At 33.2% G+C, this 17,049-nt stretch overlaps 1 protein-coding gene across 2 annotated transcripts; it reads right to left on the reverse strand.

Moving 5' to 3' along the window:
* Positions 1–12,993: 12,993 nt before the first annotated feature.
* Positions 12,994–14,195, reverse strand: LOC127106781 (zinc finger protein ZAT5). 2 transcript variants are annotated; one of them, XM_051044088.1, is made up of 2 exons: positions 13,776–14,195; positions 12,994–13,682 (listed from the first exon to the last, which is right to left on the reverse strand). In XM_051044088.1, the coding sequence occupies exons 1-2, from the start codon at positions 14,074–14,076 to the stop codon at positions 13,186–13,188; spliced, it is 798 nt and encodes a 265-aa protein (XP_050900045.1). In that variant the 5' UTR covers positions 14,077–14,195; the 3' UTR covers positions 12,994–13,185. The 2 variants fall into 2 exon arrangements, with proteins under 2 accessions (XP_050900045.1, XP_050900044.1); XM_051044087.1 differs by having other exon boundaries at positions 12,994–14,194.
* Positions 14,196–17,049: the final 2,854 nt, after the last annotated feature.

The raw sequence follows: 17,049 nt of genomic DNA on the forward strand, positions 1-17,049 counted from the left end.
CTTGATTTGAACATTTCCAGGCCTTGCTGAGCTCGATTTCTTCAAGAATCCATCAATATCAAGCATAAGGAGGATCTGTTTGAGCTTGCATCTCCAAAACAACCACTGTTTCTCAAGTTTCTTCACAACCAAGTAAGATTTCGATTCTCCCTTTTCTCTAATCCATGCCATGTTTCTGATAGATCTTGCTTTTCTGGTTGTAATGCAACTTGAATCATGTAAAATAGTTAAGAAATGCATGAGATATCTGGATTTGAAATTTGTTGTTCATGATGATTTTTGCTCGATTCATGTTAACTAGATGGTTTCAATGCAAATGACGTGTGGAATATGCATGCTGGATGTTTGTTGTGTCGATTGCCATGCTTAATTTCATGATCTGGGCACTTTGATTTTCATGATTGTTTGTAAGTGATGAAGTTATGCTGTGGCTGTTGAAACCCTAGAACCATTTTTCCAGATTTTCCCAGAATCGTGTTTGGTTTATTGTTGTTTGATGTTGCATGAATGTTAATCGCCATGTTGTTTATGAGGTTCTGGTTGATTTTGTTTTATGATGATCTGAATGAACAAGATGATGTTGCCCTGCTGTTTTAAAACCCTAATAACCTGCCCAGAACATGAACTCGTGAATGGATTGGCTGTTGTTGTTTGACTTTTCTGCTTGAGTTACTGTTCCATTGGTGACAACCAATGAGAACATTTCATTTCCCATGCCCTGTACGCACCGTTTTGGTTAATGAGGGTGTTATTACCAGAATGCCACTCGGTCAACCTTGTTGACCTAGTAAACCATGTCCATTTTGTTTATTTGTTCCAAATTGTTACTCAACTTCCAAAATTCATAACATCTTCAATTCAATTCCAAATTTCATGAAATTTTTTGCATCATGTCCTGTTTGATGTCTACTATTTTATCATGATTTTTAATGATTTTTTGGATGACTGGATTTTTAATGGCATTAGAGTTCTTGACTTGTATGCATATTTCATACCTTTTGCCAATCCTTTTGTGAAATTGTGGGGATGTATCCAATGATCCTGAAATTTTTTGTGGTTAATCTACACTCATTCATGTTTGTTTTGATGTAGAGTTATTGAATTTATCATGTTTGGTTGTTAAGATATGAATTTTTGAACTAGGGTGTGACAATTTGTGTCACACCATTGTTATGCAATTTCATGATTTTTGTTGACATGCTTCCTGACCTCCAATTAATGTGAAATTTTGCATGAGCCCTCTCTCATATGTCTAGTTGATGTGTGAATTTTCCTGGAATTAATTATGCCATTTCCTAATTGTTTGAGATTTTCTCCCCTGCCTAGTCAAATGTTGACTTTGTGTGACACATCTTGCCATTCCATTTGGGAAATTCTCATATCTTATTGGATGATCATGAAATTTTACATGTGCATACTAGACATCTTAAGCTTTGCATTGGTGTTGATCCCATTCATTTCTCATTTGTTATCACTGACTTATGAATTTTTGAAATTGATACATGTTTGGTTGACTTCTTTGAGCATGCTTGAACTTGCTTTGACTTTCTGATTTTCATTGACCATCTTCCCATGATCCAAATGAGCTGAAATTTGATATGCATGTCATGTTATGGATCATGTTTGACCATGAATTATTTGATGATTTTTGGAATTGATTATGTTTGGTTTTGAGCTAAGTCTTTCTGTTGACTTCTATGAGCTTTCATTTGCCATGTTTTGACTTCCTTTGCTTATGAAATCATGATGATGAATGATATGAATGTGGGACCAATTGAGTTTGCTTCTTGATTGTTTAAACTTGATTTTGGTTGATTACCACTTGCTGTTTTGACTTTTTCATCCTCTTTTGACCCTAGGCTTGTCCTAGTGGTCCTGTTGCTTATGTTTGAGCTCATTGTTTCAGGTTGAGCACAAATGCTTCAAAAAGAACAGTCCAATTTGTTTGAGCTTGATTTGCTTATCATGAGCTAACCTCTTTGTTTTGTAGGTTGCTTGGCTCATAAGCCTTGTGCCTTGTGCTTTGCACATTTGTCTATCTGTTTGACTGTTGAATTCTATTCTCGTTTTGCTTTGACTGTTGAATGGTGTACTGATTCTGTTTGACTATTTCAGGTACCATTAGTTGCTTAGTTCTTTGAACTTGCTTTGCTTTGCTTTATAGAAATTTGCATTGAGGTATAATCCCTTTTCTTCATGTAGTCTGGAAGACCTGGCCTGTTACTTGGCCAGGCAACTGTCTGAAGTCCTCCTTAAGAGGCAATGCTTGTGTGTGTTTATATTTGTCCCAAGCAGGAAAAGTCCTTCAAATAAGGCAATTGGTAGATCAAAGAGATAAGCAACCTATCTCCTACTATTCTGTGAGTCTTCTCCTTGCTCCCATTACATGGTTGTAGCATTGAGATCCAAGCCCAAGATCAATCGAGTCTAATATGTGGAGAGAGTTCCTACTTTCTGAACTCCCACACCTTCTGATATTCAAATGCTCTCCCTGACCAGGGATAAGAGCAATGAGGCACACCCCTCATCTCCTCTCATCTGCTTCACCTTAGCCCCTCAATGGCAAGGTTAAGAGCACCTGTGACCCTATTCCAGTTGGCTTCAATGCCTAACCCTTTTGTATGAGCCTCCTTGTTTGGTTATAGTGTGTGCTGAATGCTTTCATTGATTGATCACTTGCTTCATATGCACATGTTTGCTTATATGCTCTATGCATTTATCATCATTAATTGCTCATCAATGCATAGTCATCTCATTTGTCCTTGTGACATTATCATTGTTGTTTACCCATTGAGGACAATTGTAAGACCATTCATTGGCCATTGCTCCTATGATATGGAAGTGAGTATAAGACCATCACCTTGGCCACTCATCTTATCTTTGCCTGATGCATTTGATTGTATGTGAGGATGCAATTGTAAGTCCCTGCAAGTTGGCATTTGCTTTCCTATGATCACATGTTGCTTTGTTTGTTTGTATGTGAGGATACAATTATAAGTCCCTGCAAGTTGGCATTTGTATTCCTAGGATCATACTGTGGAGGTTAGAGTAAGCCCAGACAGATTGGCATCTGACATCCATGTTTTGCTTTTGTTTGTTTATGTGAGGATGCAATTGTAAGTCCCTGCAAGTTGGCCTTTGCTTTCCTATGATCATATGTTGGATATTGGTATAAGTCCAGACAGATTGGCATCCGGTATCCAAGTTTCATTTTGTTTTAGGAGACTGGTGTAAATCCATCTATTGGTATCCGGTATCCACCTTTTATTTCTTTGTTTGAGGAGATTAGTGTAAGACCATTGAGTGGCATCTGATATCCAGTTTTATTTTAGGAGATTGGTATAAGCCTAGTGATTGGCATCCGATATCCGCTTTTGTTGACTTTCTTGTTTGTTTGTTATTATCCATTGCTATTCCAAAGGACACACTTGAATCATCCTCTATATGATTTCAAGAGGTGAACATTCTAAGAAGTTTTACAATCCATTTTCATCCATTCATCCTCATTATGTCCTAAACCTTTTCACACATTGATTTCAAGCTTGACATAGATATTGTGCAAACATCTTCATGCTTTTCTAACTAAAAACCTGGACCCAAGTCCTTGACTTTTTTTCAAACTCCATTTCATAATACTTCTTTGAATTAATCTTAATCATACTTTGACTTCATTTTCATAATCACAATCAACTAACTTCACTCATTCACTTGTTTTGGCTTTGTCCATTATTAATCTTTTCATGCATTAGCCATAGGTTTCAATTATCATTGTGGTTGATGTAAATCTTGCTTATCCTTAGTGAGTCGACAGTAAGACTTCCGTACTGAAAACAGGGCTAACCCCTCTAGTACGTCGAAGCTATCCTCGCATGGTGGATGTTGGTTTTGGTCGAGTGTTCTCCCATTGATAATGAAAAGCCTCAGTGCTTGTGTTTAAAATTGAATCCACCAACTTTTGGAAATCTTTTAGCCGAACTACGGCGTTTTGATCCTTACCTTTGATGGAAGGTACGTAGGCAGCGGGTTCATCCGTTCAAACACAAAAATAACTAACTTGCACATTCTTTTCCCATCATCCCAATCATGTTTGCACAATGTTTATGTCATAACAAACAACAATCTTTTACAACAAGTGTGAAAAGGGCTCCCTAGGAGTACCTAGGACGTGATGGGTGCCTAACACCTTCCCATTGCGTAATTTACCCCTTACCCAGACTCTCTGATCTTTTTATTAGTTTTCTACGTGTAAAACTTCTTAGGCTTTTGTTCGCTTTTTAGCCAGTCCTTTGGATAAATAAAAGTGCGGTGGCGACTCGAAAATCATTGTATCTCTTGCTTATGATTTAATCGATAGATCATATAGCGACGAATACACCGCTACAGTAGGAGTGAGGAGGAACAAGCTGAAGTGGAAGTGACTGATAATGTTGTCTGCGGGTAGATCACTACAAAACATGTTAAACAATGGCCAAGGAAGGGTAAGCTGTCAACTGGTAAGTTAAGTGTGAAATATGTTGTGCTCCATAGGATTAGGGCTGCAAATTGGGTTCCCACCAATCATACCTCCACCATTGCTATAGGTTTGGGAAAATTTATCTACATTGTTAGAACTAAAACTAAGTTTGATTTTTGGTCCTATGTGTTTGAGAAAACCATGAAGCATGCCAATTATTTTGCTATAAAGATGCCCATTGAATTCCCCTATCTGATTTGTGGTATAATTCTCAGTCGGCACCCTGATACTTTGGTCAGCTCTGATGCGGCAAGTAAGAGGGAATATCCTCTATCCTTGCACTATAGGTTATTTGTAGGGACACATGTCCCAGAAATTGTTGTGACATCTAGGAAGGATGCTGCCAGCTCAACTTCAAGGGCAAGAATCATTGCTGAGTTAAAGGATACTTACAAAGCTTTAGATGAGACCATCAAGTCTTGTACTAAGAAGAAAATCATACTTGAGAGCCTAATCAAAGCCTTGTCTGAGGAGGATGCTGATGGAAACTTGAATGGTCACGAGGAAGAGGGAAACGAGGATGAAGGAAATGTTATTGATGGTGACAAAGTTGAGGAAACAGATGGTAGTTCTGACTGTGTTTTGTTCAAAACAACCATCTCTTTTATTTCGTGGGTTATGCCATGGATATTTGTGCACATTAAGTGCTTATGGTCTGTAACTTATAACTCCATTTGCTTTGCTACATCTATTTTTCTTGTTCCTGATGAATGCATGGTTGTTTTGTCAAAATTATGGCTAAAAAGGGGGAGTAGTTGGTATATTAATTTCCTTATTTTCCCCTTGAGGGGGGGTAGTATTTGGTTCTGATATACTATTTGAGGGGAACATGTTTTCTCTTTTCTAGCTTGATGATGTCATGATAATGTAGTGGTAGTTTGTGTGTTTGATGTATGGTTGCATGAGGGGTCATACCCGATGTCTTGACATCCTGTATGTGAGAATTTATTTTTCTCTAAAGAAAGTTTTTTTGTGAGAGTTTATTTCTCTCTGATGGTGTGCTTTGTGAGGATGGGTCTTATCTTTTTCTGCTGCGTATGCCTATGATGTGTCTTGGTGAAGTATGTTTTCACTGTGCATTATTTTTTTGAAGATGTTCTATTGAGTTAATGCTGAATTTTTACCTTCTTTCAAGATGAGTATGTTAGTGTATCCCTCATGTTCTTGGTTCCTTGTACAAGTATTTGGTTTATGCAAGATGAGTTATGAAAATGTTGTTTTAGCCAAAAATTTCCAAAGGGGAGATTGTTAGGTTGGTTATATTGTGATGGACCATATTTTATTAAAATAAGTGTTCCAGCAAGATGTTGGATAAATGTCTTGACAGGTTGGTACGGCATCGTAGCGTGCCTTATTTCACATTCTTGGAAGATTTGTTTCAAGCGAGATATCACTGAAGATTTGCTGAAGATATGATTCACGTATATTGCGGTCCAAGAAGCGTATGTTTTTAAAAGCAACAAAAGTCGGTTCAAGCTTTGCCGTGTGTTCCTAAGAATGAATGTCAAAACATTTAAGGAAACATTATATTTTGTTACTTGATTTGCGCTAAAGATCGTTTTGGATCTCCTGCTTGTTTTTCCCGAATTGTTCATCAAGCCCATGCATCTATTCGGTTATTTAAAAGGAAGACTCTAAATCTCAGCAGTTCGGTCGCTTGCATGATAATGGGAATTAGGGTTTAGTCTGTTCATTGTTGCTTGTGAGTCACTCTTGTGTCATCTTAATGCTAGAGCTGGACTGATAATTGAGTTATAATTGTGAATCACTCGTAAGCTTTTAAGCAAAAGTGGGTTCTATTTATTGGAGTGTGTCTCCCATTTGATTGTTGTCCTTGTTATCACGAGTTGTATGGTTGAGAGAAAGTGAAAGGAGTCTCATATCTAGGAGAGTCTTAGATAGAAATATCACGAGTAGTAATTAGGTGTGAAAGTTGTATGCAGGAGGTTGTTTACATAGGACTTCAAACTAATTCTATTATAGTGGATTTCCTTCCTGGCTTTGATGCCCTCAGATGTAGGTGTCATTGCACTGAACTGGGTTAACAACTACCTTGTATTATTTACTTCCTGCAATTTACTTTAAGTTGTTTATTGCTTTTTGTGTCATTATGATGTTATGATGTCTGGACATTCACTTCAACATTCTGGTGTTCTGACATCGTATACGACATCTGTTTTCTACGAGTCTGAATTTCAAAATCAACATACTTTTATATCATTTGTTGTTGATATTTTTGATTTTTTAGCACCAGAAACACTAAATGTTTTACAAAGAATGCAAAGACTCATGCATAATAATGTTGTGTCTCCTAAAACAATAAATATAATTTAATAAAAAGATTGATTTTATTATTAAAAAAAAATAGCGACCTAATTTGCTACCCATTTGTTATTCTGTATAACCTTTATTTCTTTTATATAATAATCAAAATGTTAGTTGTGGTAACATTTAAATTTCATTTGAACAAGTTTATGAAATAATCATTAATATTAATTTAATCAATAAAAAGCCTCCCTCCCCAATTTTTTAAAAAGAAAATATAAATGATACTGTAATTTATAATTAATTGACATTACATCAAAATTAGGCAGTAGTAAGTTAAAACTACCTACACCATATAACGGAGAAATTAAGCCAACCAAACCAATGAAGGTAGATTAATTTTAGGTAACCACATTCTACCAAATTGAAAAACATAACTAACTAAATAAAATAAAATAAAATAAAAGAAGGCTAACTAGATCCAAGTTTATTCATCCGTCACGTTATGCCAAACACTTCTCTCAAGTGGTAACTTAACAATGAAAGAACGTTAGGTTTGGTTAATTATGACAATTTGGTCAACACTATTACTAACTAAAGAGAATTAAGCAAGCTAAGCAATTGATTAAATGAGTATAATGAAATTAATAATTAATTAAGTAACGAAAATAGAAAATTAAAAACCGGCCAATGCCTACAACACATTTTTATGCGGTTACGATAGAATGTAGGGACAAGAAAATCACATAGTAAACCAACTCATGCATTTGAAGCATTTGTCTCTATCACCAAACTGTGAACTAACACACTTCTCATCCAACCCATAATTAAGGAGGATAACAACTATATACATTACATAACACAATGCTTACTTAACTATATAGTTTAATTAATTTCCTAGTTCATAACTGAATACACCCATCGCTGTTCATTTACAACTATGTCCAGCTGTGTACTACTTAGGAAGTATGTTTTTAATTTAATTAAATTTTGATTATAAAATCTTAATTAGTTTTTGTTTGTTTCAAATAAAAAAATTAAATATTAAACTCCATACGCTTTTCAGTGTAAGAGTTTTGTTAATAAATTCGCGGAGATTTTTATTTTATTTTAAGTCATCTATATCATATGATATTAAGTAAAATAAAGTGTCATGACAATCATCATTCCATCTTATTCAAAATAATTGATTCATTTTTATAAAAAATTATCACTATATGAGTAATTCCTTATATATATATATATATATATATATATATATATATATATATATATATATATATATATATATATATATATATATATATATATATATATATATATATATTTCCATCTTCTATACTACTCGGATTACTTTTGTGTGAATTGATTTGTTGAATAAATTATTTTGGGACCTATTTATATAAATTATGTGTATGAAAGGGAAGATCGTGTGGCTATATCAAATGATACATAATAATTACCGTGTAACTTTTTTTTTCTCTTTCTTCTTTTCAAACATTAAAATGAAGTCAGGTTTTTGGCCTTAATATTTTAAGTTGAAAACTAGTGATTTTAAGTTTTATAGAATATAAAAGAAAACATAAATTAAAACTTATTTTTGTTTTACAATGATTTTAGCATCAAAAATAATAATTATATTTGATGCATAGTCAGAAGGGTCTCCTTGTGTTGACCTGATTAGCCCAACTCGACCTGATTTTTTATCGGATTGACATATTATTTTGAATTTCTTATTAGTCATTCTTTTAAGGATGAAGAGAAACATGTTGGCTATTCTATTCTTCATGCCGGCGATTCAAGCTGGTTGAGTGGTTATCTGGTTCCTTTGTCTCCTTTTAATTCTATTGAACTTAAGTAGACGACTTTTGTTGGATCAAGATGGTGATATGGTTGAGGCAGTAGTCTCGTATTGACCAAGCGGTTCAGTTGCTCGTTTCCCTTCTTCTGGGTGTGGACATGTCTTTAAAGTTTCATCTTTAGATTCTATTCCCTGGAAGATTTCTGCAGAGGAATTTGAGGCGTTCTCAAATGGCCTTATCTCTAGTGAAGGTCATTTATGAAGATTGACAGGGGAGCTCCCCCAAATGCTTGTTGTGGGAATGAGGGTTATGGAGCTTCTTGTAGGTTAGAGGATGAGTTCAAGTAAGCATGTCCAGCTATCTCCTAAATGTTTTATGCATAATGATATGGTGTATGTTAGTAATCAGTTACAGGTGCGAGAAACATGGTAGAAGTGGAACACACACAATCATCTTTTATTTCGTTTTGTCAAATGATTCAGTTTAGCGACTTGTCTTAGACTATTAGAGACCATGAGTGGTTTGACTTTGTTCTTTAGGATGTTGTTCAAGTCTTAATTAAGTATAAAAGGTCGATTTCTCCTTTAATCAAGAGAATTCTTTTGAGCTTTGAAAGTTGGTTTAGTTATAAGAGATAAATGTTTTGGCAAAGAGGTTTATGGAGGAAGAATGGTTGCAATGATCATTGGTTCTATCAATGTGAAAGGGCTAAGGGTTAGTGCCAAAAAAAGGAAGATGCATGAGTTGGTCAATAACCTTCATTTGGATTTTGTTGTCATTCAAGAGGTTAAGCTTAAGGAGGGAGAAGTTCTTATGTAATTCTCGGTGGGGTGGGGGGTAATCTAGTTAGTGATTGAAGATTTTCTTAGGTAGTGGGCTTAAGTGAGGGTTGCTTTCGATTTGGTGTAGTCTACTCGTTCGTTGGGAGAGGCTATCTTGGGGCTTGCCTTGAGTGGATGATGAATTTTTGCCCATGTTTTATTGTGAATGTTTATGCCAAATGTTCTTTGGCGGATCAAAAGGTGATGATGTGGGACCATTTGGTGCGGACATATCAATGGTTTCCCAATGATGCTTGGTGTGCCTTGGGAAATTTCAATGAGGTTCCTTTTTTGAACGAGAGAAAGGGAATGGTTGTGGGGGCTCAAGGTTTGGCCTTGGTGGAATCCCTTGAGTTAAAAGCTTTCATCGAGGTGATGAAGTTGGTGGACTTACCCTTCTAAGGTAGGAGGTTTACTTGGTATTACATGGGATTGCTATAAGTAGGTTAGATCGTGTGCTTTTGTCTCCTGGGTGGAAGGAGAAGTGAGGTCAAGGGAGTCTTTTTGCCCTGACGCGTGATGTTTATGATCACTGTCTGATTGTGGTCAAGTCTCTCTCAGTTTTGGATCCCTAAGTCCTTTATGTTTAACAACTTTTGGTCCGGTGCTCCGAGCTTCGATTCTTTGATTCTTCACTGCTGGATGATGTGAATCCTTAATGATAAGTTGAAAGCTCTTAAAAACTCCCTTAAGGTTTGGAACAATGAGGTGTTTGATAAGCTGAACTTTAAGATTAAGGCTTGTTTGAGAGTTTAAAGTTGACGACGGAGGTAGTAGATCTTAATCAAGCGAAGTCGGAAGATAGATCGTTGGTTTATCAGGAGTTATAAGAGCATATTCGATATCGTAATTCATAGATGTTTCAAAGATAAAAAGGGGTATGCTTAATTAAGGAGGGAGGATGTGAATACATGATACTTCCATACATGTGTCAAGTAGAGAAGTCATATGAATAGTCTGATTGCTCTCCCCGCTGGGGAACAATAGGTGGATAAGATGTCAAAGGTTAAATGAGAGGTTTTTAGATTCTTTAAAGAATTTACAAGTTCTCAGCCTACTATTGATGGGGTTATCACTCCCTATCTCTTGTGATGAGGTGAATTTTAGACCTATTATTTAAATATTTACAAATTTTACATAAATACCGAATATAAAATTCTGTTATTAAAAAAAATAAAATTCACTCAATTTACATTATCAAAAATATATTTGACAGTTATTCTCTTTTATACTATAACTTGTTGAATGAATAAAAAGTATGACTCAAAACTACTAAAACTGATCCTTTTTTTTTCTTCTTGTAAAGGACATTGACATCTCATCAAATACATTTGTTGGCATTCTCTCGTCGTGACTTGCAATTAGGCGCTGTGGCCATTTGGAGTAAACAAAGCAGCCAAGTGAAATGCTTAACTAGTACACACAACCACATCACTCCTTTAGAAACTCATAAAATATTTGAAAAACAGTGTAACTTATTCAGGAAAATAAGCTTTAGTGATTATAGATAATCTTTTCATTGAGTGCCAAGAAATTAAAATTGGACCTTTTCTAGAAGAAGCAAAGTATTAAAGAAAAAATTGAATATGCCACAAACAAACAACAACACATTCACGCATTTAAAAGATTAATGTCCATTGAATGAAGATATAATGATTTACAAGAATACAAGTTTTATTTCTACTTTTATAAATTTAAATTTTGAATCAAAATTTAAACCGTTTGATCTTAATCAAACGATGATCAATATTCTAAATGCGTGATTGTGTGATGATAGCATTTGCAGGAAAACATATTCATTGAAGAGTCTAAGTACATTTCTTAGAATTATTTTAATATGATTAATTAATGGAGAAGAAGTTTACATTACATGACAATGAGGGAAGCTCCCTCTCCACAACTACATGTGGTAATGTCAATGAGTGATTTTTTTTCTTCTTGTATGATAAATTATTATTATTTGTTGTTATGTATTCTGACACCTCACGCAATGTATGTGTCCACATGCTTTGCTTACCAGCATTCCCAAAAAAACGTGCACATAACTAACTTTAGATAAGTGCCTATTGCAAGTCACTTTAAAGTCTTCCCTCTCTTTCTCTTTCTCTCTCTACATTGCTTAATTAATTTCATTTCATCTCTCACTCAATATATTAGTAGTAGAGATGTTGTTTCTCTCATCCTTCATTATGTGAGTTACATAAATAAAGCTGAATTTTGTAACTAGAAAAAAGTACATATTGGTGATGGGTCCAATCCGTTGTATCTATAACTTGTAATAAAATGTTTTGTGACTTCAAAGTTATAACTATCTTCTTTAGGAGCATCAACTTTCTATGGACACATCTAATATAAACCAAATTTAATGTTAAAAATAACAAGTGAGAGTAGGGTTTGAATGTGTAGTATTGATTAAAAATGTGGAGAGTTGAATGTTTATAAGTGGAATAATTCATACACGTATTACCTAAAATTTTTGAATGAATATGTGATGTGTCTGTCACAATAATGTATTGTTCTTAAAGAAAAATCCTCAATGTAAAATATGCTCTGTCGTATTGATCCCCCGAATGATCCAAATGTAGTATCATGAGTCTGATTCGAGTGAAGGGACCATCACTTATATCGAAAGTATTCTCACATGATCATGAGTAGAGTGTCTATTGAATAATTTCAACGATGGTACAAATGTATGTGAATGAAATAACTTATGAGGTATTGTGGATAACAAGTGTCAGTAGTATGGGAAAGTCCCACATTAATTCTAAATGCAAAAATTTGAGCATTTATAAGTGAGAAAACTCACACACCTATCACTTTAAGATTTTTAATAAGTATGTGATATATCTCACAAAGATGATTTATTCTTAAAAAAAATTCTCCAAAATAAAAAATACTCCCTCATGTTAATGTATTTTCATGTTAATATATCTGATAAATATTAATAAAACATAATATATATTTTTCTATTTTTATTTACTATAAAATTCACATTGCTTAAGCAAAACTCATAAATAGAAAGGATAAATGGTAATGGGTGCATATATATATATATATATATATATATATATATATATATATATATATATATATATATATATATATATATATATATATATATATATATATATATATATATATATATCTACTTGAATACAGTTGCTAATCCTTTATTCTTGTCATTAATAAAAAGAGTGGGAATGTGGTGGCCAATGTGTGTGAGAGAGAGACTTGAAAGAAAGATATTTTTTAGCTTTATTATTATAAAATCAAAAGCACACAAAAAGAACCTAATCCATAGACACAACTTTAGGTTGTGATTGTGGCTATAATGCTGCCAAACCCTAGCTCCATCTCCATGACACTACACTCACTCCAACTAGACTAATTTACCCACATACACTCACCTCTTTCATCTTAATTGAGTTTGCACATCACTTTCCATTTTATATCTTAAAAAAGAAATACTAAAATAAATTATATATATATAAGAAATAAAGATGCTCTATCACTCACTTTTCGTGAATGAAAGGTAAACACCACAAACACTAACCACTTACTTACTCAAAGTATACCAACTTGAACCTCAAAGTATACCAACTTGAACAATTTTGAAAATCATATATATCAAAATATAAAATATTAATAAAACCAAAGAATAATCCAAGGAATATTGGATAATTATGAATAATTGTAAATTAAAATATTTCTATAATAATTCACATTGATAAATCATTAATAGAAAATAAAATAAAACTTTTCTTTCAATTAATTCCACCATTGTCTAATAATGACAATCCACCAAAGCCGGAGCAGCAGACATCACCATAGATTTTTGTGTCGGAAACTGAAACTTTGCTTCCCGGATATCCTCTTCCGGTGCCGGAAGGTTAAGATCCAATTGTAAAATACTCCGTGGCCGAACTCCTCCGTCAACCACCGCGACAGCAGCAGCGTTCGCCGGAGATGTCCTATGTCTTCTCATATGTCCACCCAATGCTTGTCCAGATGTGAATTCTGATCCACAAATGGAACACTCATGAATCTTTGCTTTGTTTCCATTAATAACTTTCAAACTTTGATTCCCCATTTGAAAAGAAATAGTTGGCCCACGAGGCTTCTCAGCTACTACTTCAAACTCATCACAGTTCGCAATCAGTAATTTAACTGATCGCGAATCTTGTGATGAAGTTTGCGGTTGTGACAGCGGCGATAGCGGTGGTTTTTTCATCTCAGCCATAAGTTTAGGCTTTTTGTGACTTGCCCTGTGACCACCCAAGGCTTGAAAAGAAGGAAAAGTTCTGTTACATGTTTTGCATTCATAAATATACAAACCAGCTTTTGTGTTACTTAAAGTAGCAGTTACAATCTCACCAATTTTTTTATTTCCATTACTACCCTTTTCCCTTTTGTCATCATCACCATCATTACCATCACCACCACCATGTTGCTTGTGATTTCCTCCTTGAGCAAGGAGAATCAAACAATTAGCCATGTCTTCTTCATCATCCTCACCATCAGTATTGCTCTCACCACTCGAACAACTCGATGGAGTAGAAACAACACCGCAAGGAGATAAAAGTCTTAACCTCTTTGTGCGTTTTCCTTTGACAACATGAGTTGCATCTTTGTTAGAATAACCAATCAGTTTTTCTTCCATAACAAACTCTTCCATTTTAAATTCTGAAGCAAGAGCAGTTATAATGGGAGAGAGAAGTAACAAAAAAATAAGTGTGTGAGTGAACAAGTTTTGTGTGTGGGTATATATATATATATATATATTTGGGAGAGAGTGAGAATAGAGAGAGAAAAAGAGAGAGAGGAGTTTGAAGCCGTCCTTATATTTTTGTTATAACAGCTAATCTGTCACACAAAATCTTCCTTGCGTTTCCAACCTTCGAAGTGTTACTAACAAGAAAACTTTTCTTTCGTTATCTCACGCGCCTTTCATTACAGTTTTTTCTACGCTTTCATCATAACCACACTTTTAAGCTCTCTTTCTGTTTCACTTCTACTTCCACTACCTAGCTACTAACTATTTTTTCTGTTTTGCCTTTATTATTATATATATATATATAAATATATATTATATATAATAATAGTATTAGTATTAACTGATGGATCAGGTATGGCTTTAATGAAACGGATATGTTATTATTTATATTTATTATTAAAGGAATAAGATAAGGATAAATCATGAAGCTTTTTATTTATAAAAAAGAAATAAGATAAGGATAAATGATAAATCATGGAACTTGATATATTGAGTTTATAATTTATGGTTTATAGCTTAGTTCATATATTTAAAAAAAAAAATTGGTAAAAGTTATTTTAAGGTTATATTTTATTTTTAGTTGATTTATATTTTTTTATAACTTGATTTAAATGGTTTATTATTTATAGTTTATCATATTTTCTTGCAATTTTATTTATGTTTACCTTAATTAAAAAATTAAATATTAGTTAAATATAACTTTTTAATTTATATAAATTAGTTCAATTGTGATTTCATTAAATACTAAAAATTTAATTTGTTAATTTATTCCTTCCATCCATTAATTTAGCTATTAACTATATAAGTTATATTATTATAAGTTAAATTTTCTAACAACCCACAATTTTTTTACCAAACTGAGTTTATTAACCTAAAAACAACAGTTTCACATAAATTTGGAATGTTAAGTTTACTTTTTTTTACTGCAATACTTAAAAAAATGCAACTATTAAAATAAAAATGATTAATATATCATGTTCTGTTTTATTAAGAAAAGTTACGAGAGTAAAGAAGGATATCCTTCTTCGTATTTTTACAAAATGTATTATGAATGTAAAAAGAAAAATACATCTATTAATAATATATATTCCATTAATATCAAAGGATCCAAAAGATTTGGTTATCAAAGGTAAAAAATTTAAATTGTGATGCAGATGATGATGCCGACAATTGCTCTTCAAATTACATAACTGAAGAAATAAATATGTTCTATTATTCCACTCCTACTAGGAAAGAAATCTCTTTGCATGATAAAAATAAGACAACATCATTGAATCTTTGATTTTTGGTAAGATCTTTAATCTTACCTTTTAGTTATTATAATCGATTAAAGCTTTATTGCACAAATTACGTAGTATGTTGTGTAACAATGATATAAAGCATGTTAAATTATTCTATATGCATGATCTTTAAAAATCTTAATGTAAAATCTTTTTAAAATTTCCTTTCGAAAAGACGATGATTATAGAAGAACTCATACATATTATCTTTGGTGAACTAATCCCTAGTAGGTAGAAGTAGAGGTTGTTAATTGTCTAGGTATCCTTGAAACAACATCCTTGAAATAAGACGATCAAGAGAAAGCAAAATATCAAAGACAAGAGAAAGTCTAAAGTCCGAATGGAGAAACTCAAGTTAAAGAAGTCTACTTACAGAATCAATGTCTATCTTAATAATGGAGGACCATTAAGGATAATCATATTTTTTCAAAATGTCAATGGAGATACTTCTAAGAGAATATCAACACTCTTTTAGCAAGGTATGTGACCTTGTGGCGTTTGTTTCACAAATTGAGTCAAAGTAAAATGATGAAGCCATAATCAAAAGACATTAGTATCTTACTATGCAAGAAATGTTAAATCAATTTGAGTGAAACAACATTTAGAAACTCGTTCTCAAAGCTAATTGAATGATTGGAATCTTAATGGATCTTCTGCAAAAAAGTTAAATGCTTTTGGAAATATTTTTTGAAATAAAACAAAACTTTTTACGAAAGGTTACAATCAACATGGAAGCATAGATTTCGATGAAATGCATGTCCCTATAGCTCGATTAAAAGCCATAAGGATGTTTCTAGCCTTTTGATGCATTATATTTTCTTAATCTCTTCCAGATGGATGTAAAGAGTGTGTCTTTGAATGATTACATCTAAAAAGCAATTGTATGTTTATCATCCTCCTGGTTTAAAAACTTTTCTTAGTTATGTTTTCTAAATGAAAAAGGCTTTCTATGATCTAAAACATGCTCCTAGAGATTAGTTTGATAGTCAGAGCAATTTTTTACTTGAAAATAAGTTTCTAAGAAGGAATGGTGATACAACTCCTTTTCAAACCAGACATATTTTTCCTTATGCATGCTTTGTCTATTCAGTGCTACTAACGAATCCTTGTGCAAGAACATTTATGGCATGATGTAGATTACGATTGAAAGATGGAAAATATTTGATACTATCATGAATTACAAATTCATCAATCAATTCCTTAATCATATTCACATAAGAAATATATAAATAATTCTAAAGCTCTACACCAACAAAGATGAAAAAGGTGTTGACTCAATGGTATCAATAATGATCATGGAACCTCTTAGAAGGTTGAGATGATAAATTTGTAATGGATTTATTAGTCCTATATTTTGACCAAATATCATATCAAATGATTTGTAGAGAAGGAAAATTGGTGGTAGTTTGTAGTTCCCTCGAAAAGGGGAGTTTCTCTTACGTTATATTGAGGTTGTGATGTACTACATTTAATAGAGATTGAAAAATTGGAAAACTATGATGTATTATCTAGTAAATGATTATTATTTCTTAGACAATAAAGTTATCTCTACTAACCTTTAGTTAAGTTTTTAAGTGTTTGTGGTGCAAAGGGG

The sequence above is a fragment of the Lathyrus oleraceus genome, chromosome 7 (genome assembly GCF_024323335.1).
Source record: "Lathyrus oleraceus cultivar Zhongwan6 chromosome 7, CAAS_Psat_ZW6_1.0, whole genome shotgun sequence".
Lineage (NCBI taxonomy): Eukaryota > Viridiplantae > Streptophyta > Magnoliopsida > Fabales > Fabaceae > Lathyrus > Lathyrus oleraceus.

What these genes read in the sequence shown, in the direction of transcription:
- LOC127106781 (XM_051044087.1), bottom strand. Translation starts at nt 14,076, where the DNA reads ATGGAAGAGTTTGTTATGGAAGAAAAACTGATTGGTTATTCTAACAAA.